Source organism: Lepidothrix coronata, unplaced genomic scaffold, assembly GCF_001604755.1.
Source record: "Lepidothrix coronata isolate B3197 unplaced genomic scaffold, Lepidothrix_coronata-1.0 Scaffold133, whole genome shotgun sequence".
In the NCBI taxonomy this organism is placed as follows: domain Eukaryota; kingdom Metazoa; phylum Chordata; class Aves; order Passeriformes; family Pipridae; genus Lepidothrix; species Lepidothrix coronata.
In genome coordinates, this window is record NW_016690313.1 from 315,886 (window position 1) to 342,213 (window position 26,328).

The window sequence follows — 26,328 nt, forward strand, 5'->3', positions numbered from 1 at the left end:
GGAGAAACACATCAACCTTGACTGAGGTCCAAGTTATTAAAGCAAGGAAGAGGTTATTCTTTGGGGAACTCAGTGAAAAAAAAAAGTCACAATAGAAATATTAAAGGAGTACTGAACAAAATAAATGGCTTCTTACTTGTCCAGGAGTCAGACTGTTAGCAGTGTAAAGTATGTGACCTAGGATGCATGAAAAGGGGGGGAAAAATCAAGATGAATGATCTATGGTAAAACAAAGCTGAAAGTTTTGGTATAGGCCAAGATTGTAGAATCTGTGGAAAATCAGTGCTAGACATAGCCTCATCACTGGTAATATGAGCCAAAATAGTTATCTGTCTTTTCTGGCTGAGAGTTACAATACACAGTACCTCCAATCTCAGTTGCCATGAACATAAGGTATTCTTCCCCAGATTTACATCTTCAAAATATATGAACTGTTCATAAGTGATTTCCAGGCGTTTAGTATTTCAGATGCTTTTCTCAACCTTGTAGTTGTAATTTAAGAATTTTGGAATCAATCTTTCTGTTGAAATATGGAGCTTCTAGATTCTGTCCAACGATGACAGTCCCTATTTAGCTCCTCGCCTTCAGTTCTCCCCAGCAGTTCTTCCTGGCTTCAATAAGGCACATTAGAAGAAGGAAGAAGACGTTGCCAGTGAGTTCTGCAAACAGTTAGAGAACTCTACAATTATATAAAACTTACAGGTCATACACTTTATACTTGACAGCAGCCCAGGTCAGTAGCTTGCTTTCTGGGTTCATGTTCAGCACAAGTTTAACACACTGAAATGGAGCTGTTGCCATGCATTTCAGGCAGTGTTAGTTAGCAGTTTCTATGCTGAATTTACCTGGCAGTTTGTCTGAGAGCATTCTAGTTTTAGCTCTTTACGTTCTTGCCAATATTTGAGTGATGAGCTCCAGAATCTCCTCACCCCAGATTAAAAGTTCGAATTTGAGAAAGGAGTACTGCCAGGTGTCCAAAACTGTGTCCTTTTCAGTCATTGTGAAAACTATTCCTGTTGAGTTGCAGGCTTAAGAACAGTCCTCTTTGTGTGTGATCAAAAGCCGGGCGTCTAAACTATTGAATGATTTTATCTGCTCAGAGCCTGCTGCAGCTTATGTCTTTAAGGCCATAGAAGTCTGCTTTTCCCAAGTGTTTTTTCCTCCATGGATATTTTCATATTGGATATTGGAACTGACAGCAAGAAGTTCTTTTTCTCAGTGGAGTTTAGTCTTTGAGTGCTTTCAGTAGCTGTAAGCATTAGGAATCTGTGGAAGGCGTGGCCTGAGACAAGCAGAGGTGAGCAGTAAAAGGCATGGAATAGAGTCCCTGACCAGCCATTGCTAAGTGGTGAAGAGAGACATCTAAGGTGAAGTGAGATGTTGTCTTCTGGCAGAGCACAGCAACGTGACAGACTGGCAGGGGAAGGGGAGAGAGGTGAAAATGGGGAAGCACATAGAAAAGGCTGCAGCCACGAGTTTTAGATGTTTCTACTTGCTGGCAGACCAAAAGGATGTCTGATGGCCCAAGATGAGCTTCTCTCTTCGAGGAGCTGTCCCTGGAGAAGAAAACAACCCACTACTTCTACCATAGAGTCCAACTGACTTGAATCTGTGTTTTAGATTTTCGTTTAGGTTCCGAATGCCAACTCGATTGAGCTCTGATTGAGCTCAGGTTGTTCTCATAACTCAGGTGAGGGAAGAACAGTGCCTTGTGAACTGGTGTGTTGATTGTGTTGCTTGTTTGTCCTGGGACCTCTCTGTCACCTTCTGAACTTTGGGTAGACAAGAGGGAAGGTGGGCTTGTTGTCTGCGAGCTGGCAGCTTCAAGAATCCAAAAGGAAAGCTTCATTGCTAAGGCAATAAACACCCCTGGGAGACTGGATTTTATCTCCTCAGACTGTTTGCTGATGATTTGTTCCTAATTTTGTGGTATTTTGTTTGGAGCTGCTGAGATTAGATTTATACTGTTGCAGGAAAGCCAGTGGGTCCTTTGCTGACCTGAGAACTCAGGTCCCAGACATCTCAAAATGCATGTCCCACATTAGTGGACACCTTTTCAACTTGTGTCTGTTCTTAATATTTTCATGGAGTTTTTTTGTTTATCCAATATTAAACACACTGCTTCACTGTGTAGTAGTTGTAAGAGTAGATAGAACTCATGACTATAAACCTCCTCTTGATATTTTGGTGAGTTATGCATAAAAGTGACATGAAAATAACTGATAACAAGCAGGAAATGATATGTCATGGTTGACAAGAAGTGTAGCTACGTTCCCAACAGCAATACTTGACAAAATTGTCTCTTCAGCTGCTCGAGCAAAAAGTTTTGATCCATATTTCCCACAGTCATCTGAAATTGAGTGCATAACCAGACAAAATGTTGGTTTTCCCCTTTCAGTTTTGCTTGGGTGTTAAATACTCAGCATGTTCCATGGAAATTGATATTTATTGCTGTTTTCTCACACTCACTGGAAGACATATTAGGTGTGCTCTCTGCAGAACACTTTTAAACTGCATCTAAAACAAGACAGTGAAAACTTGTTTTGTTTAGGAGTAAATTGCAAAAGCTTTTATGTTTAGCTTTGGTGGTATTATTAGTAAAATTTTGAGGTGCAAAACTTCCTGCTTAGGTTCAGTTCTGCAGTCAAGATGAACTGGAAATGGACAATAACCTACTGTAATACTGAATTGATCCTTTCCCACTTATAGCTGAGGCTCTCATTTTGAAAGTAAGTGTTGGGTAAAATCCTGATTCCACTCAGGTCAAACCAAAGAGAGACTATTGAAGTCAGAAATACTAAGATCCCCTGAAAATTCAGATCCTTCCTTTCATCAGCCAGCTAGTTCTCTCACTGAAGATGGCAGAAGAGCTCTTATCTGTGAAATCGTGTTTTTTAATATTCCTTTGCCTTGGAAAGTACAGATAAAAATGCAGCTTTATACTCCACCCTCTGCAATAGTGTTAGACAAAAACCAGGCAGAAACAGAATCTTCTATATAAGTAATCAGAATCTTTTTGCTGTCTTCATACTTATTTTTCCCAGGGTGCTAGGATGGTAAATATTTTAGCAGAGGGAATTAGCTCTACTTCTCTTCCTTTATGTTCTGTTATCAACGGCACTAGCCCACACCCTCACTTTGCCTCATTTTTGGCTCTGTTTCTAAACCCTAAAATTCCTGTTCCTGCACTGAAACACAATTAAATTGAGGTTTAATGTGGTGCCTGTTTTATGTAATCTTGCTTTCTGGCTTTTTTTTTATTCTTCCAAGTCTGAATCTCATGAATCAATGTGTATTCACATTTCATCTGAAATTTTCTAACTCTCCTCAGTGTGCCCTAAAGCTTCCCTTTTTTGGTTTATGAAATAATAATAAAAAGCTTAACTCTTCAGATTAAGTTGTAACTGCTTTATACACTAGACAGGCAATTTCAGTCTAACAAAGTAAAAATGGTGTGAGAGAGAAATTGCAGCTTGATTATTTTTTAAAATATTCAGATTAGAATGTCATCTTTTATGAGGGTTTTTTTATAACCACTCAGATTGATACAACTCTCTAAAGCTGCTCTGTTTTTCATCACACATTCTCATCTGTAAAACCTTCATTTTTATTAATCTTTGTACAATCTGTACAACTTGGAGATTAATCATTTTAAAAGAGCTACTCTCCGAGTGTTAAGGATTTGCTGGGCTAATGGTAAATGCAAGCCCTTTAAATACTCTACAAAACAGAGCCTTTCCTTAGCATTCCGTGTTGTGTAAGTATCAGCCTTTGTTTCCCAGTTATCTAGAATTACATTTTATGGCTGTGTTTCCAGGTCTGTTTCTGGCTGTCTAGATCCAGAGAATAAAATACACCGAGTCCTTTTTTCACCAACTAACCCAAACTCTAAATATTTATAGTCCAGTTCTGCCCTTGTGCAGTTCCCATTGAAGTTAAAGGGAGCTGCATATTTACAAGCAAAGGCAGAACTGGATGGTGAGGCCAAATCCTCCAGTCCTTGCTCAAACAAAAATTTGTGTTGGACCCTGGCAGGCCAGTTTGGCTGCATCTGGCCTTGCTTAGTTTTGAGTCCACTTAGGACCTGTGGAGGGATCAGTGTAGTGTCTCTCCTGACTGTAACTCTGGGCCTTACTGGGGATTTTTCTATTTTTCTTTCTTTTTTTTTTTTTTTTATTTACATTTTTTTGGTTAATTCAACTGTTTGCTCCCTGATCATGCCCCTGGCTTTAGCTGACTTCTCCTGGGGGCTGCTCAGCCCTCGGAGCAGGGCAAGGCACAGCGTAGGAGCTCTGGCTGTGCTCTCAGAGTGCACTTGCAGCAGGGCAGCGAGTGGCTCCGCTGGCAGTTCTCCAGGCTGCTGTGGTGTTGTCTGAGCAGCCTGTCCTGCTGAGAGAGAGCATGTGCTTTGGTGGAGATCTAGACTGTCATCTAATCCTGGGAGTCTATCAGGATAATTTTTCATTGTTATATGTATAGACTTGGTTCAAGGCGTTGTCTCTTTGCCTAGTTAAACACAGAGTGCCCGACTAGAAAAGATGAAAGTTAAGAAATGTCCTACCCTCTGGAGATTTCCATTTAGTTAATGTATTGCAGATATAAATTCATCAGTTACTTGTATTGCTCATGTTTGTGGCACTGCATCTGCTCATTGTCTCTTGCGTGCAATCAAGCGGGTGTTTGAGTTTAATAATGTATTTAGATTTGTATCGCTTCTTCTATCACTGCTTTTATTATAGTATATAAGTTGCAGCCATATGAAACAAGCCAGCTGTGCCAACTGTGGTGCACATTTTGGGGCATACATCATGGATGCATGGAGTAAAGAGGCAGGGAGAAGAAGAATTATCTTTCACAATGAGTTTACTACTGATGCAGAGTGAAGGCTGAAGTTCAAGGGAGCAGCGTTGTTGGGACGGTTTGTGAGAACTCCTCCTTCAGTGTTCCAGTTTCCCACTGGCTGGAAAGAATATCCACCTGCTAATTCCTATCTCCCCAAAGGTCAAATTATTCCTTAGTGCTTCATAATGAATAAACAGTATTTTAACCAAGAAATCTCTCGTGATCCATTTTGCTGTCATCATCCATATGGCCACGCTGAGTACCAGCCAAAGCCGATGGAAATGTGCCCAATATTAAATGAGAATTAGGGCTCCTGATTATTAAAGTGTCTCTCCTAGGGAGCTGGTTAAAGACTTAGTATATTATGAGTCTAGGGGCTCAGAAAACAGGTTTTAATCTTCACAGCTTTGCAGTTGTATGTGCAGTTTTAATGAAGTATAACTAGAAATAATGTGAGGAAATATGTAAGAGGCTGAATGTTGAGGAAGGCTTCCCAAATGTGCAATAAAAATTGAGATAGAGATCATCTGGAGGATACCTCTCCTTCATAGAGCCATTCCTTAGGGCACAGTCAGGGTCTTTGTTCTGTTTCTTATTCCTGGGAGGAATTATTTCAGAACTTACTGGTCTTTACAAGAGAGGTTATCACTGAAAGATGAAAAACATGAGAATTTGGAGGGAAAGCGGGGCTGTGTTTTATGGTGTGAGCTTTTACTGCATATTCCTGCTTCTCCTGGGAATTCCTCTTATCTGACTTTGTGTCTGTTGTTTATTTAGTGTTTAAAGCTGTTAGGACAGGTGGGAATGGGAGGGTACATGGTTACTCAGGGTGACCAACGCTGAAGTTCATATTTACCCTTGATTACTGCTGTGTTACAGATCAGCAATAGCTTCTGCTGCAGAACTCCCTCCTTATCAGTGGTAGTTCTCATTTCATTTCTGTTTTAAAATGCACTGTGTAATTTGTGATCAACAGGTGTATCACCACACGTTGGGTGTTTTCAACATCCTTCCTCCTCCCCTATTTCTTTTTAACATGTACAGACTTACTGCCTTTAAATAGAGAGGAAAAATTGATGCTGGGAGGGAAGGAACCTGAACTGATCAAATGGTAACAGCAAATGATAACAGCAAATGGTAATTTGTGACTTATATTAGGGTGCAAAAGGCCACATCTGGGCCCTAGGGAGAGAGGAGACTCTATTTATTTGGACATGGTGCATATCTACAGAAGAGTTTAATCCATTTAAATCAGATGACATCTTCTTTATCTATTATTACAGACATTACTACAGATCAGAGATACTTTCTTGCCACCCCTCTATAACTTATTTCATTATAGTCACCTGTTTACTGCTTAAAATTGAAATAAACAGAGCATACCCTCCCAAAGGTGTAGGCTTTGATTTGAATAGTTAGGTGGAGCCAGGATTTGAAGCTGGTGGTGTAAAGCAGCCAAGGAATAGACCCCAGGGAACCCACTTGCCAAGTGGCAGCCAGCGAGTCGCTGTGGGGCCAAGTGAGGAGGAACGCAACCCACCCGCTGCAGCCAGAGCTGCTCACAAACACTGCTCCCCTCCTCCTTACCGAGGTTCACAGACCCTTTAGACGTGTCCCATGTTCCAGTCCCACTGCCTGTTCTGCAAATCACTTAAGAGGTTTAAAGATTCCTTGTAATTCTACTCTCTGCACGTGAACTTTGAGCGAAGAGAAAGGAAGGACCAGTGAAATGCTGGGCCTCAGGGACCCCTTCAAATTGCTATTGCAAGCATTTGGCAAAGACTGGGATAACATCCTACATATCCATCTTTGTCCCTAGATGTGTGCCCTTGGGCTTTGTGCTGCACTTTCTAATTTCCAGTGTTGTGTAAAACATGCACACTTACCACTGCCAATATATATATCTACATGTGATAATGTACACATTAATGTAACATACTCATTCAAACATAAAACCTAGATGTATTTACAGAATTTTGACATTAAGAAGGCTGCAAACAGGAAACACAGCAATGTTCCAGCATTCTGGACAGGAGCACACAGGATTTTGAAGAACAAAATTAGATGAAACATATGGCTGTGACACACACAAAACATAGCAAAAGTTGCAAATTTTGAAAATTAATGTGTTGCATGAGAAATCTTGAAAATTTGTACCTAGTAGGGATAGACTGATTTTGTGGGTTTTTTTTTATTTTATTTTATTTTTATAAAGGGTTAATTTGTAGTGCATCCTGCAAGCTGATGTGTGGGATAAATAGTTTAGACACTGATTTGTAATCTCTGTTTATGAGTACATGACTGCTATTCTTATAAATGTCATCACTTTCTTGGTAGTATCTGGTAATATCTGAGTCATGAGGTGCTGACAAAAATCCACTGCACTTAATGTGAAACTTGAGGCATTTTGCTCATTCCAAAAGATATTAGCAATAGCCAGCCCCACATTTAACTGATAAATAATGTGTACATGTGCACATGACACTGTTGTGCTGCTATGTGAATTTTTCCCTCTTACCTAAAATCTTTGTGGAAATACATCAGAGTTTAAATCATGACAATTTCTTTTCTTTTTTTTTTTTTTTTTTTTTTTTCTGGACTATCTTGATGGATACTAATAGATGTATGTATGGAGTCAGTGCATTGTGCCAGTGGGAGCAGATCCATCTGAAGGCAGAGGGGGTTTCCTTTGGTGAATTTAATTTGAACTTGGATATTATGGCTATAAAAGTGAACTCTCCATATGTTATCACTGACGTAAGAAATGAAACCTCTCACCTGGAGCTGGGTACTGAAAAATATTTAATTTTTCCATTATTCCCCTCTTTATTTGCAGCCATACAGCAGGATATGAAAATGAGAACCACAGTGCTCCCATGTTATACAGCTGTGGGGCCCAATACAGAATACACACCCATGGAGTTTTCAGAGGCATACAAGTGAGTACAGTAGGGCATTCTCCTTTGGAAAGTAAAACTGCTGCCTGTTTATAGCGTTAATTTACTATTTCACTGGTATTTATAAATCCATCCCTGATTTGTGGTTTCCCTGTGTTACTAGGAAATGCTTTATTTAAATGTCCTGGCTTCACCGAAGCCGTTGAACTATAACTTAAGATTTCTTTCTGATGCAGTCATTTAAAATTCCTCATTTCTTCTAAAGTTACATCTGCACGGCAATATTCCTTCCATCCTTCTCAGGATGGTCCCAAACATACTTTCCAGCTTCTGGCTCCAATCACTCTGACCTTGTGGAGCTTCTGTGGTTGCAGTGGACTGTGTCTGATAACTGTATATGTGTGAAACTGTTAGATGGCATTTTGCTTTTATGTATTTCTGAAACTTCACTAATTTAAGCGTATTTCCTTAAAACAAAATAGAATATGTGATCGTGTCCTAATGACTAAGTAATTAGTGAGTATTTGGAAGGAACTTACCATTCAGTTACCAACCAGGAGTTAATTTCCTCCTTTCTGAGACAGTCATATCATTAATAAATACCACTGTAAAAGATATACCTTCTTAAAACTGATGGCAAAGTCATTACAGAATATCTGTCTCTTCTTGCTCTGTGTTGTCAACTTACATCGGTGTTTTTAGATAGCATTTTTTTCCTTTTCCTTTTCTGTATAGTTTAGCAAGTCATTATTCCATGTCAAGCTCTCAGAAACAGGTTCCTGAGCCAGCTTTTGTTGAGTGAATAAAAGTAAGTGGCTGACATTGTTTAAGGAAGTTAATTGTCCCAGAAGGAGGAGATCATCTTTGATGGAACATTGTGACAGTGGCCAAAATGCATTAAGGCTGAACTATTCATCAGCTCCACCTAGACAGTTGTTTTTGTTTTGTTTATAATCAGGTTGTATTAATCCAAGACATTACTTTCCTTGTCCTTTAACTTCATATGAGTATTTAAAATAAAGAGGATAGTAATACTCTGGCTCATACTTTTATCTGGTATAAGCTTAAAACTATTTCCTATACCAGTAAGAGTTCTGCCAGGATTGTGTGGCTATACAGGAGGTCACAGTGTGAGCCATTACACATAAATATTGGTGAGAGAATTCACTGAGTTCACTGTATTTCACCTTCGAATAACTGTGATACTCTGCAGAGAACAGATTAAGGTGTGATAAGGTTGCAGATCGTTAATGTAGAATCAAATAAAACTGCCTGTTTACGGTGTGATCTATGTAAATATCTCTTTGTCCTGGCGAAGTGCCTCTGATTGTTTGTCTTTGAATATGCTAAGTAGGAGCTGGAAAACACACAGGTTGCATTAGCGGGTCTCTGTCATTGCAGGATGTCCGGCGGGTGCCAGGAGTCGCTCCAACCATTGTCCGATCGGCGAGTGAGACGAATGAGAAGCGTCCCTTCATGTGTGCCTACCCGGGCTGTAACAAGAGATACTTCAAGTTGTCCCACTTGCAGATGCACAGCAGAAAGCACACTGGTGGGTATAAATCACGGTGCAGCACTGCACAGCAAGGTGGGCAGGGGGGTTTTAAAATAGCATAGGGGGCAAGAAGTGAACTGCCAGGTCAGGGACCGTGAGAATCTGTCAGAGGAGTGCCTATGTCCTCTGTCATCTGGGCAATCCCTCTTTTGGATGCAGAAGAGCCTCTGAATCTAGTGAAGAAAAACACAGAGCACCACTGACAGCAAGTAGATCATCTACTTCCCTCCCTCCCTTACTGTTACAGGGCATCATTTAGGGCTATGAGTTGTTTTCCCCTTTAATTTTTTTCCTTCTTTTCCTCCTCATTTGGGAGCATTGAATCTTGTCCCAAATCTTATCTAATGTTGACTATTAAGAAGCTTCTTCTGCAAGAGGAATCTAGACATTTAACATCCTCTTGTTCTCCTGAGTAAGCCTTTTCTGGCTGGGGGGTGGAGGCAGGGATTGGCAAATAGCTTCCTGGCTATGGGATCTTTCCATGAAAAATTGAGCCTGAAGCCATTCCTTTGTAGGCTAAGGTCTGGATTCTCTCTGAGTTCAGGCAATAAAAATTACAGCTCAAAATGTGGAAATCAAATGCTCTTCTGCACCTTGCCAGAGAGCAGAGTTATTTCCCCTTTTGGAAGATTTATACTGTTGAACATGTAAAATTATGATATGTCTTTAGATATGATCCTTACGAATTTTTTTTGATTGCCTCTAATATTTTTATTTTTACAGTTCTTTCTGTGCTAATCTAAAAGTCTGTGGATAAAATCTGTGAATTTAGATGTTCAGTTAGCCACTGATACGCCAGAAAGTCGAAGGGATGAAAGAGAGAACAGAAGGGCAGTCCATGCTGCAGTGACCTAAGAGATTGTCAAATATTTCATAAAAGATAGTTGCAAACTTTTGCTTTTGGAGATCGTGTGGTTAGTTAATTGCATAAAATACTTACAGGTGAGAAATGAACACAAAGCACTTCTAATTTCTGAATGGGCAAGTGTCAAAATATTCCGATAGCCATCTTCAGCATTGCTCAGATTAAACATTCAAGATAATTTAGATTGTAAGTGGAGTTTCATCTTTAGAGACAGAGGTCTGCAGAAATGCTATTCTATTTTCTGTAAATAAATTGGAAACAAGAAAATTTAGAGATCTTTTGCATTGAGTGTTTCTGCTGTATGCCTAACCAGCTCTGAATTTTAATCCTAATCACTGTTTCTTTCATTCCTCAATTGATTTACTCTGTATTCTAACAGTCATTAGTTGTTCTAGTCCTGTATTTTATTCCATTTAGTTGCTTGGCTTTCACAATGTTATTTCTGGATGAATCACAAGGACTTCAGCTTATATATTTTTATTTTTTTTCCTTAGCTGTAGAAGGTTTTCAGAATTATACCACATACAATCTAGGCTTGTAGAGTCACAAAAGCCCCAAAAGACATTGGGGATATGCCTATGGCTGTCTAACACCCCTAGAGAGGCTTCTCCCATTGTCTTTGAGGTCATACATGCCCCACACTTGGTTTATGCTGTAGTGGAACAGGGTAAAGACATTTTTTTCCCCTCAAATATCTTTTCTGTACAGGTGGGGCCCAGACCTTTCTGCCCATGCATTTTGGTATGTTGACAGCAAAACTTATTTATTTCTCAAATCTTTTCAAGTTACTTTCCATAAGAGGCCGACTTGTTTTGTAAAGCTTGTATTTGCTGATACAAACATTGCTATGCAAGATTTTAGGGTTGATTGCAGTTAAACAGAGGAAGCAAGGGATGATGCACTGCTGGTGTGAAAATTGCTTGAGTTACTTGCCTGGCTGATGCATTCAGATTTAGGATTATAAGGGAGTTCTCCCCTTTATCAGCTGGCAAGATTTTGTCCTCAGCCTGTTGTATGGGCACTAGACATTTCCTATTATTATGATCTGGAAATTTTACTTGCCAAATTCCCAGCTGCTGTAGAGGCTTAGAATATGATGCCCTGCATTTCCTGTCTCTTGCTGTGTTCTTAGTCCTAGTTTTTGGGAGTGCTTGGTGAACTATGCTCCAAGGGAGCATCTGGAGTGGGTAGTCTGCCAACATTTCTGAGTTAACATATTTTCTTGGCTGCTTGGTGTGTGGATGGTCTGGACTCAGTGGCCATAATGGTACTTTCCAGTCCCATGCTCTTCAGGGCAGTTGAACTGACTGTTGTGATGCAAATCCATTTCCAGTCTCCTTTGTAATTTCATGTCTTTGTCTAACCCTGGTTTGAAAAGCAAAATTTGTAAACCAGTTTTGTCTGAGGGCAGATCAGTCATCACTATGGAGAATGTGTCTTGATAACAGTTATGGTAGATACAGTTCACACTTCTCTGCACCTTCTTTCTTTTCTCCCTCTGCTGTTTCTGTATGGCAGGGGCTACCTTACGAGGCCAGTATGACTCCAGTGAGGCTGTTGGTTTATGTTGGTAATTATATGGGTGTCTCTTGGGCTCTCTGATCATCTTTCTGTTTGTAACCCAATGAACTCCAAACCTCAGTTCTAGAGTTCTCTACTAGGTAAAGAAATTGGGCTTGGTGGAATCAGCCTGTTAGGCAGAAAGCAGTTGGCAACCATAACACCTAATATTCTTAATAAACAAAGGGATGTGTCTCTTCCTCTTCTGTTGGAGAGCCAATCTAAAATCAGGAGAGCTGTCAAAAGTTAGCTGAAGTGGAGGATAATTGGGTTGTGTTTGGTATACCTCTCCTCAGCCAACATAAAATGTTACTGCTCCTCCTGTAAGGTGGTCCTGGATTCACTCATGGGTTTGGAGCTCTTCCACCTTAAAGTATCTCAGTGTAGTGGTAGGTCAGGTTTTAAAATTATGAACATGTGATTTGAAAACAAGCTGTTACATATATCTAATATTAAACCAACAGATATTATCTTTGCAGAATAATGTTTGCTCTAGGTTACCTTTTTTTTTTTCTGTAATAGATACATACAAAGACTGGCTCATCAGATCTTCCATTCTTCACCAGTTGCATCACTGCAAAACCAAACAAGGCCCTGAAACACAAAGTTGAATTCTATAATCAGTTTTTCCCAAAGTTTCAAACAGCCTCATTTGAAAATATGTTAACATTTTGTACCCTCCAAGACTGCTTATTCATTCTCAACAATGCCTTTATTGAAACATGTACAGCCAAAAAAGCTTTTTTCTTATCTCTGTCTATTTTGCTGCAGCAGATAGGCCCCTGAAAGGAAATGCAAAAAATACATCTAACTTTTCAACAGTACAGAAAATAATGTGAGTTGTCATTCTGTGGCAGACTTCAGACACTTCCTTTCAGAAAAAAATTGATGTCTAGACCTCCAGAAATTTCGCTTGTGGTGGAAACATCAGCATTCTTGCCAGAGACCCTTTGGGTTGAGTGCCACTCATCAGAAAAACTAGATTTCTTCTAACACAGAGCTAAGCATGTTTGCAGAGGAAATATGCTCTGCCAGGGTTATTCTTTTGCCTAAATATGCTCAACTGCAGGTATGAGCTTCTACAGTGAAGTATGAGAATCTGTAGATCAGAAAGGTTGTCCTTTATGTGGTAGGGGACTCAGGTCTTGGTGGTGAATTTCTGAAGCTCTGGGAGATGTAAGTAGTGAGGTCTAACAATCATCTAACAATGATTTCTTTGCTTGGACAAAGGCAAATATCCTTTTACTAGGGCATGTGTGCCACTATGGTGCTAAATGCTTTACAGTCATTACTGCAGTTCATCATTACAACCCCTGGGAAAGACAGAGCTGTGTCCTCTGTACACAGAGATGACAGATTGATAGACTGATGTGCTTGTGCCCGAGCTGGGACTCTTAGAGTCGGGAGACTCTTAGGAGTCTAGAGTAGTAGCTCCTAGGGTAGCACCCTTTCATTGATGTTGCTTTGAAACACTGACCTTCATACCTGAGCCATGGAATACCATCCACAGAAAATGAAAGCTTACTTGGGTTAAAGAAGCAAGTGGACAAATTATTGGAAAGAAACTTCATTAACAAGTGTTAAACAGAAAGCCATCTTTGGCTTAGAAAGTTGTGAACTCATGAACTGCTGGAATCTGGGAGAGTGTCCAGGGAAAGTACTGCTGCATCCTTGCTATCTTCTGCTCTCCTGCAGGCATCTTCAGTGAGCCAAGGTGGGAGACTGCTGGGCTGGATGGGCCTTTGGCCTCACCCAGCATGGACTGCTTTTAGGCTGTCATTTCTACAGAGTAAAATAAGAATACTTTTGAATTTAAAATGCAAGATGGTTTCAGCACAGTAATGACATGTCACAGCTGAACTATGGTGTGAAGATGACAGAAAATGTTATCTGTAGAGGCTCCCTACTAAGTAAATAAACATACATTTTATCTAAGTTTGCTAAAGCGAATTATATTGAATAGAAAAATGTATTACCGAGGCAAAGTTGTGATCATGAGGCTGTGCTTGTTTGATTAGGTGGGTATACTTATTTGAGAAAATGGGCTTAAACTGGTGAAGGAAGAATAGACCAACCATCAGATTCTCATTCACACTTGCAGTCAGTCTCTGGTTTCAAAGTCAGCCTCCACTCCTCATGTTTTCTTGTTAGTGATGGGCTTTTGCTCTTGCAGAACTCCCTAATTAAAAGCAATGACTATGAATATTTTGTGCAACTGCTACAATAGTAGGATTTTCTGTTTTCCCATGCATTTGCCCTGGAGAAAATGTGGACCCTTCCCCTAGTTCAGGTTAGCTATTTTTGAGCAAATAAGTTTATTTTATTAGAAGCATTTATTGCAATAGGTGCAAAGGTTGATTCACACTTGTTCTGCAATGGTTGAGCTTTATTTTTTTGGAAGTATTTTGTTAAATGTTAAAGATCTGGTGTTCCCTCTATCCTCTCTCATCTTTGCTATTTCATTATGCACCAAGTTTGGCCTTTCTTTTGCGTGCCCTCTTTCAGTAATGTAAGTAATCACAGAAGCCTTCAAGTCCCAGAGGGAAGGACTGGTGAAGCTTCATCTGCATCTCCTGTTTTATTTTGAAATTGTATGTGGTCACATGAGAATGTGACAGCATTATGGGATATTTTCACAAGTAAAGAGACTTGAGTCTTTTACTGAGGAGGCTTTAATAGGCCTGGGGAAACTAAACAGTGCTCTAACCTCTCTCGGTATAGGAATTTAATGAGGTACTAACAGGCTTTCTCTAATCTGGGACATTTCTGTTGTCCTGTTCTGATGAAACTTAAGGGAGCTAATGGGCATGTGACAGTCAGCTTTGGCAGGCATTTTGCTTGGCACTAGCTGACATGGAAGATGTAGAAGGAAAGGGAAATTAGGATTTCTGTCCAAATGTTGTGCCTCTTTTTGTTTATTTGCTTTTTGTTTTCCGCGCACTGTCATCACATCCCTATGAAAACATTTTGGATTGATTCCTTTAATATATGCATCGGTTAAATTTGTCTTTAATTTAATCAAGACTATTTCTCAAAGTATTTAAAGAAATACTTTCATGTGCGTGCCATCAGACCCACTATGCTGTTTTATTCAAATACTTCCTTAACCATCTTTTGCGTTTATATTGCAATTAGCAGACAATCATCCTGTCACTGCATTCTGCTCTGCTGACATTCCCCCTCTTAAATCTGCCAAAGGGCTGAATTCCTTGGAAGTAAGTGGTTTCTGAAAAGCAGGGCCCCCCCCAGGGAGTCCTTGCGGTCAAAGTGTATGGAACTATTTCAAACACCTGTGGCAACTTTAATCTCTCATGCTAATAAATTAAGCACAGCAGACATGGAAATTGTCCACACCTAGGTCTGAGAATCAGTAAAACTCCTTTGGGTGACTGTCACAGGAAGTTAGCTTGTTTTGATTTCAGCTATAGCGGTATGAATTTGGAATGCTCTCCTTAATATGCTGCTTATTCCATGTCACCTGGATTGGAAGGCCTCTGCTTTAAACAAAACTTGGAATACCAGTGAAACCAGAATACATTTCCTCATCGTAGTAGAATCAGAAATGTAGACATTTGCAATGAACATTTATCAAACCAATGTGTTTTTAAAATTATACAGAGAGAGATTAAACCCACTGATTTAATAATAAACCACTTCAGCCGATGTTTTTCTGTAGGTGCTTCCTACTGAACCTTTGGTTTACATCTCAGCTTCCCACAGTAGACAAAGCAGGTCCCAGCTGCACTTGTGTGTACCTTCCAGATAAAGCCTGGGATCCTCCCAGCTTTGCAGTGGGAGATGTTTCATTACTGGTTGTGCTGAGGCCTCTGTGCTATGGCACTGTAACCAGGCTTTATGTAGGAATAAATGTAATTGTATCTGAGGCTTTGGCAGGATTTCAGTGTTGTGCAAAGGGACCTTAGTCTTAGATGTGAATCAGATCTGAAAGATCCTACAGCTGCTCCTATAACAGCAGTTGCTCTGGTTTGTGCTGGCCAAATTTCACCAACTTTGTGCTTTGCTACGTGCTGGCAGTATTTCCCTTTTTCCTCAAACTCCTTGGTTGCTGCATTTCTTTTTGCATGTTTGTGTGGTTGGTGAAGTCCCTTGCATTGAAAACCATGCTCATTTGAGACTAGCTTGTAGGGATTTCATTTTCTAAAAAATTCAGAATCTCACTTTTTGTCCCAGAGAAAACCCACCCTGGGAATCTCTGCTGACCTAGATGGGAGGAGGGGAAGAGTTTATATTTACCTGAGGCTTTGGAATAATTCATAACCTTGACTGTGGGATCCGTGCAAATACATGAGAATTTCTATTTAATAGTACTTTATGGAAGAAACCTTATCTGTGTTTTGGGGAAGAATATGCATTTTTCTGTGGTTGAATTTTGCTCAGTTTCTTTTAATTAATTTAGTGCAGTTAATTTAGTGCCATCTACATGGATGTAGTTTTTGCTTTAAATCCAATTTAGAGCAAACTACAAGTTGATCCTTTGTACAAAAGATGTATTACTGAGACAGGTGGAAAGGGTTTAATGTGGTTTTTACAGAAATACAAACCAAGAGATTCCTGTTGTTTTCCAGCAGAAAAAAAAATTAAAAAAACATGCAATCTGAAATTTTTTTGTAGCTTTAACCTAATAAACTATTTTCTTAGAATGAGGAGATTTGGTATCAGTGTCAATGCAGTAGAATTGTACCAGCCTTTCCAACAGAGTTTTATGGTTTAAAGCAAATGAAGCCTGGTCTACCACTAGACTGCTATAGAGAGAGAAGACTTTCAGAGCAACAGGTTTCATCTTCTGATTCTAGCTGACATATTCACTTACTTAGTCACATTTTCTGATAAACTGTTTTTCCTTTACAGGTGAAAAACCTTATCAGTGTGATTTTAAGGACTGTGAACGAAGATTTTCTCGTTCAGACCAACTCAAACGGCACCAAAGACGACACACAGGTTTGTTTACAAGACTTCTCTACTAATTGGAGCTCATCTTTATGTGTGAATTGTGACCTCAAAGTATACTTCTAAATATATATCTAATTTTCTAATGTTGTCTGCTCATACGCAATACCCACAGTGCCAAATTCCTGAAGTTAGTTTTAGGAGAGGGCTGTGGCTGGTTTGTTTAATTAACCTTTCAGCACTACTGTGGTGGTACCGGTGACTTTTACTTCCTAACACCATCTTTTGAAACAGCTTTCTTAATGACACTACTCCATACTGTATGCCTGATATAGGGAATATATGATTTTTAAAAACTAAACAGTTCTGCAAGAAAAAGTTGCCAATGTGTAACCTGAAAAGCATTACTGTTGGTGTGTGAATGATCATGTGGCAATGCTGATAGGTGCATGTGCATAACCTGAAAGGCTTGTGGTATTGCTGTGTGCTTAGATGTGGAAACTAAAAGTAGAGAAAGAAAAGTCACACCTTAAGCTATAATGCTTAAGGTCCCAATTCAGCAAACCACTCAGGCTTAGCCTGAAGCCTCTGTTGAATTCTGCCAACTACAGAAGGACTCTAGGAGCAGCAAGGAGAGAACCATCAAAGACCTGTCTGGTTGAGTTGCAAAAATAGCCTGGAAAGTGCATGGCAGTTCACATCCAGCAGAAGGGCAGCAGCAGGCATCAATGGGTCCAGATCCTAGCTAGACTCTTTCTCAGTCGATCATTTAATGGGGGAAATGTTCCAAGACAACCAAAACTACTTGTGACTTCAGTTCAACTTCAGTATGTTTTTTTTTGCACGTACACCACTCTCTGGAAACCAATGAGACAGCCCATTTCAGAATTCTTGGGGGTCTTCCATTGACAGGGAAGGCAGCTGCCCTTCTCAAAGTCACAAAAGAGGAGATGGTGATGGCTCCAGCCCTCTAGCTGGGGGTGGAACCAGGAGGGCACTGCCTGGAACATGAGAAAGGGCTTCAGAGTACTCTGAGTCACAACAAGAAATTGCATCTGAGTTTTCTGTATTTCAGGGATTGGTCTAGCAACTGGTTTACTCACTGCTCTTCAGTGAGTAGTAGTTCTTCACAGGTGGATTTCTGTCTGTGTAAGATGTTCTATCTCACTTAAACATTGTTATCAAGAGATGTAGGAAGTGCCTCTGAAAGCTGGTGGTAAAATTACTCTTATTGGTGTGATAGATTTTTAGCAACTGCATGCTAGGACACACCTGTGGGAAGCAGTGCCCAAGACCTGTGTGTCTACCTGTGTAGAGCAGAAATGTGAAGTAAGTTAAACCTGGTGGGAGCATATAAAAATGTACTTCTGCACCTTGATTCCTCATGGCATATTTGCTTATACACAATACCAGTAGTGCCAAACCACAGGATCAGGATTAACAGCATCTGCAGATCCTCCTTAGTCCAGCAGTGTAAGTGGGTGTTTATTTATGATGTTCAGATGCTTCAGACCTAGACATTGGAAGATGAGGTTACAAAGGGGTGGTAGCCTGATTAATGACTAACTTTCTGTAATGTGTAGGCACGGAGCAGGGAGGAGCAGTTACAGTAACTAGTACAACAAAAAAATCCAGGCTTTTGAAATTTCAGAAATACAGGATTTCACCCATCCCTCCAAAAGATGTTGGGATATAAAAATAGATTTTTTTTTTTTTTTTGGCTCTTAGGCGTGAAGCCCTTCCAGTGTAAAACCTGTCAGAGAAAGTTCTCCAGATCTGATCATCTGAAGACTCATACCAGGACTCATACAGGTAAAACAAGTGCGTAAACTTTTCTTCACATTTATATTTCATTATTTTTAAATTTTAAATCAATGTTGTTGTATATTACATGCTTAGAAAGTCTCTTAACCAGGAGTTAAATATGCAAAACAACAGAAAGAATTTCAGAGTGTGCTGGTTTTTCAGTGTGACTCTATTCCCCAAGCATGATAGTCACTTTTCACAAAGGGATTTAGGTGATTTTGGAAACTATGCTTTCTTCCTTCATGTTTAAAGAAATTTCAGCGTGGCAAAATAAATTTTGTCAGCTATTATGAAGTGAACGTCATGGTCTCAGCCCACAAATGTCAAGTTGATCTACTGCCTTTACTGAAAAAACCCTACAAGATAGAAATTTTAATTCTAGCTTCAGCCAAAGGTCTGTAATCTAAAGTATTCATGCCTACTCATGCTTCTCCTAAGTGTCAGTTGAGCCTAATGCAGGATAGCACAGCAAAGCTCTTGCTGTTGCTGCTTGTACTGTAATCTCTCCAGAAGATAAAAGGAGTGCCTTTTGCAAACTCACACTGACAGACACTAAAGTAAAAGCTTACTCAAATATTCAAGGGCCTTTTTTGTAGAAACCGTAGTATTTCACATAAATACAGGGGGAGGGAAAAAAGGAGGCCATTTTAGTCTACTCTGCCCTCACATAAATGTAAACACCATTAAGAAGCAACTGCAGCAACCTCTATTTTAAAGTTTTAAGAATTATTCCTGTGAACTGACATTTTCTGTTCCTTCCTCTATGTATGCAGTGTTTTTACCAAGTAATTGTTTACTGACCACTTTTGGCATGTTATTAGATTTTCTATACTGGTGTTAACCTTTTAAATTCAGTCTCTGTACAGATGGACAAGGAGCCTGAAAATCTTTTTCTCCCCGCTAAGAATTCTTTTTTCTCTTCCGGACCATAAAAAACACACATTTCAGACTTTCAAAAATAAAAGAGAAATTTTAATAAAGGAAATGATTCAGCTGAGAACCAATGGCATTTTCTGTGGCACTGGCCAAATAAATGCTTCACGTAATGGCCATATCTACACTCGCAGTCCGCACACGGCAAAGGGCACAGCCGTGTTCCTGGGCTCTCCCCACGGTCTCCTGCTGAGCTGCAGGGCCTGGGTCTCTGTGCATTTGCATGAAGAAAAGATGTTTTCTTAACCAGCAAGAGGTAATGTTCTGGGAGAGGCAAAGTGGCGAGACGTGGTTTGTCACGTGCCAGCCAAGCCGGGATAAGCCACATTCTCCATCACATTTCATTGCTAACTGATCTGCCAGCTCAGGACTTGCATGAATCCAGTGATTTTTTTTTTACCCCAGATTAACTAAAGTGAGGAACTTGCTCTCTTTTTCCCTAGTAAACCTCATCTCCCTTTTCTAGTTCCTCCTTGCTCCATGTGGTCCGGGCCCCTGTTGCTGCCTGCAGGTTCTGTGCAGCCCAGCTGGGTGCTGCTGTGGGGATGCTCCTGTCAGCATTTGGATGTGTCATGCTCCTCTGACTGTAAAATACACATGTCCTGAGGGCGATGAGCACGAGTGGTGGGTGGGGATTTTTCATTTCCATCTTGCCCTGTAGCTTCATTCCTCTTACTTTCTTGTATCCCCTAAATTTTGCAACAAAGCACCGAGTTCAAGATAGCTTGCTCCATGTTAAATCTTGATGAAGCAAAGCACAGGTGTCTTCCATCTAATTCCAGCCTAATTTTAAGTCAACTACCAAATTATTTGTTCAGCTAAAAATTCAGGGTTTTTTATTCCCCACAAGCAATTTTACTGTGACAGCAATCTTTGCTGTAGAAAGCAAAAAAAATGAATTAGAGGAAAGCTTTATACATCCATATACATGTTTAGCAATGGAAATGTGATTTCTGATAGCTGTCCCATGAAGCTGTACAAAATAATTTGTGCCCAGCACAGAACTAATAGAGATTGCTGTTCCCCTGTTGTGAGAGGAAAATCAGGGTTGCTTGTGAAACAGCAAAACTGTGCTCCTCTTAATGTGTTGGTGCATGAAAAACTGGCCAGCAATAGGTAACTCACATCAGTTCATAGGATGGTTTTGCTAATGCTGCTTGGGTGAAGAAAGACTGTTTTATACAATCTGTGGTTTTAAACAGCAGCTCTGACCAGATCAATTTTGTGCTGTACTGTTTTGTGTGCTCATGTGAGATAGTTGTTGCTTTTGCCAGCATGTGTGGTAAGTGGATAAAATAGATTTTAGGCACCCCCCCTCGCCCAAAGTATAGCTCATGGGAGTTTACAAACAGAAATACACACTTATACCATTATCCCAGATCCCCTTTTGCCTGAATGTGGATGTTTGTGAAATGCACAAAGTGTGAGGCAAATAAGAAGATGTCTGGGTGAGCTTGTACCACCCCAGTGTGTCTTGAGTGTATTGGAGAGCACGAGGTGTGTAGACAGCAAGAGCCCAGCCCCGGAGCTGAATCTGCTTTAAAATATTGCATTTATTTTGAGGGGAAAAGAAAGAAAATGAAAGAAAGAAGCATGAATCACCAGGCACTGCTCTGAGCTAATGAAAGCATTCCATCAGCATTCCTGCGGCATCAGAAACACAGCCTGAAATTCCACTTAAACATTGTAGAAAATCAAGAGACCAGATTAAACTACTAAAAAGTGATAGAATTTCTTGTTAAATTTGAATGTGCTTTGCTTGTAGACATTTGTAGTGTATACCATGCTCATGGAAATGTTAGAACAATACTATTTTGAGCGTTTAACATCTCCTATAGATGTGAATCCACTTTATTTAGACAGTAGTGGAAAACTTTGAGTCTGGCTCAGCAGACTTCATGCTGAACTCTGCGGCTTCTACCACATTCACTTACACTCACCAGTTTCAAAGAACTTCAGCCAAAACTCGTTGAATTAGGTGGAAAAAACTCTCCTTGACTGGAGGTCAAGTTCTAAATAGTCACTGACAGTTTTCACAGTGACTAACAGTATGTCTGCACCACAGCCCGAGGTGCGACTGAAGCTTGTGCGAGTGCCAGAGTGACTTTTAAACTAGTTCATTCGAGAGCTAAGAGTAGCATAGACATGGCAACACGGTGTTCAGCAAGGGCCTCTCTTCAGGAATGAACCACTGCAAAGTGTTCTACATCATCTGAAAAGGCTGTTGTCAAACATCAGCTGAGGGAGATGTAGGAAAGCACTGAGCGCTGACGTGAGCGGGAATTTGGGGCAGTCCCACACCCTCTCAGGACAGCCCAGGGTGCCTTCCCTCCTGACAGGGGCTCTGCTCAGCTCCTCACAACCCCATAGAAAGAACAAAAGTAGCAGTGTCTCAGACGAGCTGTATGCTCAATTAATAACAGGGTGTTTTGTTAACAGGTGAAAAGCCTTTCAGTTGCCGGTGGCCCAGCTGTCAAAAAAAATTTGCCAGGTCTGATGAATTAGTTCGTCATCACAACATGCACCAGAGGAACATGACTAAGCTGCAGTTGGCCCTTTAGACAGTTCAAACAAGTGAATAAACCAGATGGGACATTATGAGCTACTGCAAACTTTGTCAGCCATCTTCGATCACCTCTGTCAGAGAGCTGCAGCTGTCTTCGCATCCCATTTGACACAAGTTAACTAAACCGTAGGATTCTGCTCAGCCTTGTCTTCCATTTGGAGTTACACAAGTTCCTACTCAATAAGTTCAAGAGATTTTTACCTGTGGTTTTGTTAAAAAGTAAGCAAGATTGCCTCAGTTTCAAGATTACCATAAGCTGTTCTTAGCTTCACGTCTGTCTCCATTTTTTTGTGTTATCCTCACTTGAACTTTTCCAGGTACAAATTGTTGTACCTTTTTAAGTCCTGCAGTGGATAGGGTGATTCCTCCCTGTTGAAGGTTAGTTCTATGCTTACATCATCTGTGCACATGCTGAGGTTTCCAAATGCTGGTACATCTATCCTCAGAAAATGAGACAGAACAGTCACCTGAGATACTTTTGGTAAACTTTGTACTCGTACTGCCAAAGGGCAGGCTTTTAAAGTTGGAAGCTCTGCTTTTGAATTTCACAAATCAAACCTTTTTTTAAAGAATGTCTTTCTAGAGCAGCTAAAGCTGGATGAACCAGAGCCTCTCTGTACAGAAAATAAGAATCTTACCATTAAGTTAACTTGTTTTTTAAATAATCACATAATTGGTCTCTCAAAACTGTTTTGTTTGTCAATTAACTCTCTCCCTTTCTCTCTCTCTTTTTAATGTATTTGTTTAAATTTATTCTATCATAGATCTCCTTTACACAAAACTAATTCTGATCATTGTAGACATTTGGGATTTGTTTACAATGTAAAGCCACACTGGTTATGTGGCTCACAAGCTGTATAAACTTAAAACTGAACTTTTAATGGGGCTGGTCCAGGATCTCCATTAACAGATTACTCTTAAGATAAGTAACTTAAAAAGACTCTTTGTCAAGTATATGTGAAAAAGACATTATTAGTGTAAGGAAATATATTATTTCAGGGTTTTGGGAGGAGGGGTTTATTATTTACTTTTCATTGCTTGAAATTGTGTGTATATATATATATCTGATAATGTATTGCTCTTAGACATCTCCAGTTAGAAAGTGTATAAATATTAGAAGCATCACTGTTCTGATGTTGTTGCTGTTAAAAACTATGGATAACACTAAGAATGTAACCTGCATTTTTCACTGAGCTTTCAATTAAAGCCCATTCAAAGAGAAACAAATGAGAGTCCAACAGATGTCTTGTTTCATGTCTGGTATTAAATTTCAAATGCCCTGTCCAATAGTATCCTCTTTTTTTTTTTTTTTTTTTTTTGTATATAAAGGTACCACCAGCACTGATGACCACTAGTTAACCTGTCCAGGTCTTGACCACAATTTATCCATCTCACTTGGGAATCATACTGGCAGCAGAAAACAGTGTCAAGTTTCATATTGTGCTATAAAGCAGTTGCTTCAATCGTTCGTCTTCTTACCCAACTATTCCTTCTCTTTCGACCTGTGAGATTTGTATAAGAACTTTATAGAACAGTAAAATCCCATTTATAAATAGCGGTACTGGCCTTCTATAGAACTGGGCTGAAACCATAAGCACAGATAACTTCTTAGATTAGGATGTCATAGACTGACTTTTAAGTAAAAGTTAATTTAGAGTTGGGGCGGCTTAAATCAGTTCAGCAGGTTGAAAAAGACAGTCTTTCTTAGATGATGAAGTGTGAAAATGAAGATAAAAAAATATTACTGTTTCTTTGTCATACTGCCTACTTTTCTTTGGAAGTAAGTACAGCCTGCCTCAGTGCCCTCTGCCCTTGCAAAATATTTGTATCTCTTTAGCAAAAATCTTTAATGTATCTTGCCAAGCTTTTTTCTCTAATGTACACAATGGAGTTCTATGATGGGTTGAGCTTTCTCTCTTAAAGTGCAGCTGCATCGTCAAGAAAACTCAACAGTTAATTCTTCAAGTCCTCTTTTTCGCATGGGTATTGCATCACTGTTAATTACTGTCGGGGTACTGTGAGTCATTTGTATCAGTCAACTTTATCTTTTGCTGTCAAAAGACCGCATCTCTCTGGAGAAACTCATAACAAGTGTGGCAAACATCAAATATTTGGAGCGAGCGGTGTACATAAAACTCCACAGAATTAAAAAATAAAGCAACTCCTCCTGCTTTCTTGAAAGAAAAGTTCAGCTGCAATAACAATGTCCTGTGATTTACCCAGCAGCCTCCTGCAACTACAAAACAATCTGTTTTTCAGTCAGCACCCAAAATAGAGAGCTGCCACGAGTGTTTACACTGAAAGCCAAAAAAAGAAAAATCAGCCTCCAGTTGTGCCTGCATCAGTCAAACATAAATAAAACCATCTTTTGTGAAATACAGCCAGAACTCCACTGCAGCACAGGCCAGACTTCCAGTGACCTGTAAATAGCTACAGCCTTGGTTTGCTGCTTGGGGAATCACATGCCAAATAATAATGGTAGATGGCTACAAAAAAATGAAGCATGGGTTGATGAGTGACAGAGCATGTCCTTTTGCTTTTGCTGTCGCCACTTTTTCAATGAAAGACTTACTGCTACTCTGCTGTTTGATGAGCATTACATCCCCCAGACTGCCAAGAACGGTGAGGACAATGGTAAACGTTTACGAGATTTTCGAAACTTTTATTCCTAGTTATTTTACAGTCTTTGTCATGAGAGACATTTTATATCTGTCCCTTTCCTCTCCCTGTTTTCAGGATTCTATCAGCAAGGTAAGGCACCTTTATGGAAGTGGTTTACTGCCTGAATTTCTCAGAAGCAGCCCCCAGATTCTGGCTCTTTCAGCACGCAGAGACTGCTCAGCAGGCTGAGTTTCTGTGAGCTTGACCTCCATATGAAAGATGTGGGGGCTGTGCTCTATTATATCTTACAAGTATCCTTAGCTCTCTGGAAAATTTTCAATCCCACGATTAATCGAGCAAATCTTTTATGCCCCTGCCCTCTGTTCTTAGACTGAAAATAGTGACTGACGTAATTTTGGCTGATGGTTAATGTCTTACTGGTATTGGCACACTGTTCCTGTCCTCTGGCTTCCACAGACCACCCCCCCTCCCTGAATGGTCAGTGTTAATTATATAGATAACACTTCTACTTTTGCTTGCCACTTCATGAGGTATGGTATCTTAAGTAGGAAAGGGAATGTGATCTCTTCCCTCTCTTGTGGTGTCAGCTGGGATTCAGGGGTTGACGTGGACCAATGTTTTTAAGGTAGGTGAATCCAGCAAAGTGTCTGTCTGCTTTAGGAAAGCGTGAGAGGGTTGTAACATGCCTGGGTTGTAACCACACGATCTTCTTCTGGTGCATGTCACAGTCTTCATGGGTGTGGATTGTAGTGGCCAAACAGGAGGTACCAAGGTGTTGTCCTCCTTGAATTAGGCAGCCCACCTGAAGGCAATCCATCCTTCAGACAGGTGATGATTCCTGTAAGGGATGGAGAGGGACTTGTAAAGAAGCAGCTCTTTCCTTCTGTCTCTGAGGTGGGTTAATCAAGTTGCTCATTTTGGAAGCCACTCCAACCAGGCCTGTTTCAGGATATCAGTAGGATTCATTTCACTGCTCCAACAACAAACCTTACAGCAACTGGGAACGGTTCCTGAAGATGCAGGTAGGTGCCTTAAACCAGTGTTTCTTCCTCCTTCCCTTTCCCCGGACAGGCACTGAGAAAACTTTGTCATGTGCAGCCTGTTTCTGTCATCAGTGTGACCTGACAGCAAATGCAACATGGTAAGCAAGCTGCTCCCTGCACCTTGTCTAAAAGCCCAACAAAAAATTCTGGAGTGGATTGAGGGACTCCAAAAAGGTCCTAGGTCTACTTCTTAGCATGAGGTGGGTACATAAAAGCCACCAGCAGGCACTAGTATGCTGCCAGAACACATGAAAAAGTTCTACTGTTTAGTCCTGCTCTTGCCATCTTTGTACCTTCCCCTTGGAGCAAATACAGGCAGGGAGAATCACTCGGTTTTCCTTTGCTTGAGGAAAATCCTCATTCTCCTCCCTGCCCTCCAATTAACCAAAAAGTAATTAAAGGCAGTGTGTGCAGTTCAGAATGGCACTAATGGACAAGAAAGCCCAGCTGCAATATTTAGAAAGATCCAATAAAAGAGTCATTAGGATTCTTTGAGTTATTGGGAGTCCTGATGACACAAAGGAGCCTAGTGAAACAGAAGACCTGGTCACAAGAGTGATGAGTTAAAAAAAGCCCAAACCCAAATCCCAACCCCACTGACACCATTCTAAAAATTAGACAATTAAGAGTAAAACCAGGAATGTAGCCAGAACTATTCCACCTCAAATAATAAACACAGGGATAAGTTGCCAAGTGAGGTCAAAGAAGCAAATGGTAAAGTGAGTTTAAGA

General features: G+C 40.2%; 1 protein-coding gene across 3 annotated transcripts in view; it reads left to right on the top strand.

Annotated features, from left to right (window-relative positions):
• WT1 (Wilms tumor 1) overlaps positions 1-24,002 on the top strand; it is a 36,908-nt gene extending 12,906 nt beyond the window's left edge. The window contains exons 5-9 of one of the 3 annotated variants that reach the window (XM_017826997.1): positions 7,679-7,781; positions 9,141-9,291; positions 16,589-16,678; positions 18,356-18,448; positions 21,806-23,155. In XM_017826997.1, coding sequence (XP_017682486.1) covers positions 7,679-7,781; positions 9,141-9,291; positions 16,589-16,678; positions 18,356-18,448; positions 21,806-21,927 — 559 coding nt within the window. In that variant the 3' untranslated portion in view covers positions 21,928-23,155. Of the gene's footprint in view, positions 1-7,678; positions 7,782-9,140; positions 9,292-16,588; positions 16,679-18,355; positions 18,449-21,805; positions 23,156-23,261 lie in introns of those variants that run through there. The other 2 variants (XM_017826998.1, XM_017826996.1) reach the window with 2 other exon arrangements.
• Positions 24,003-26,328: the final 2,326 nt, after the last annotated feature.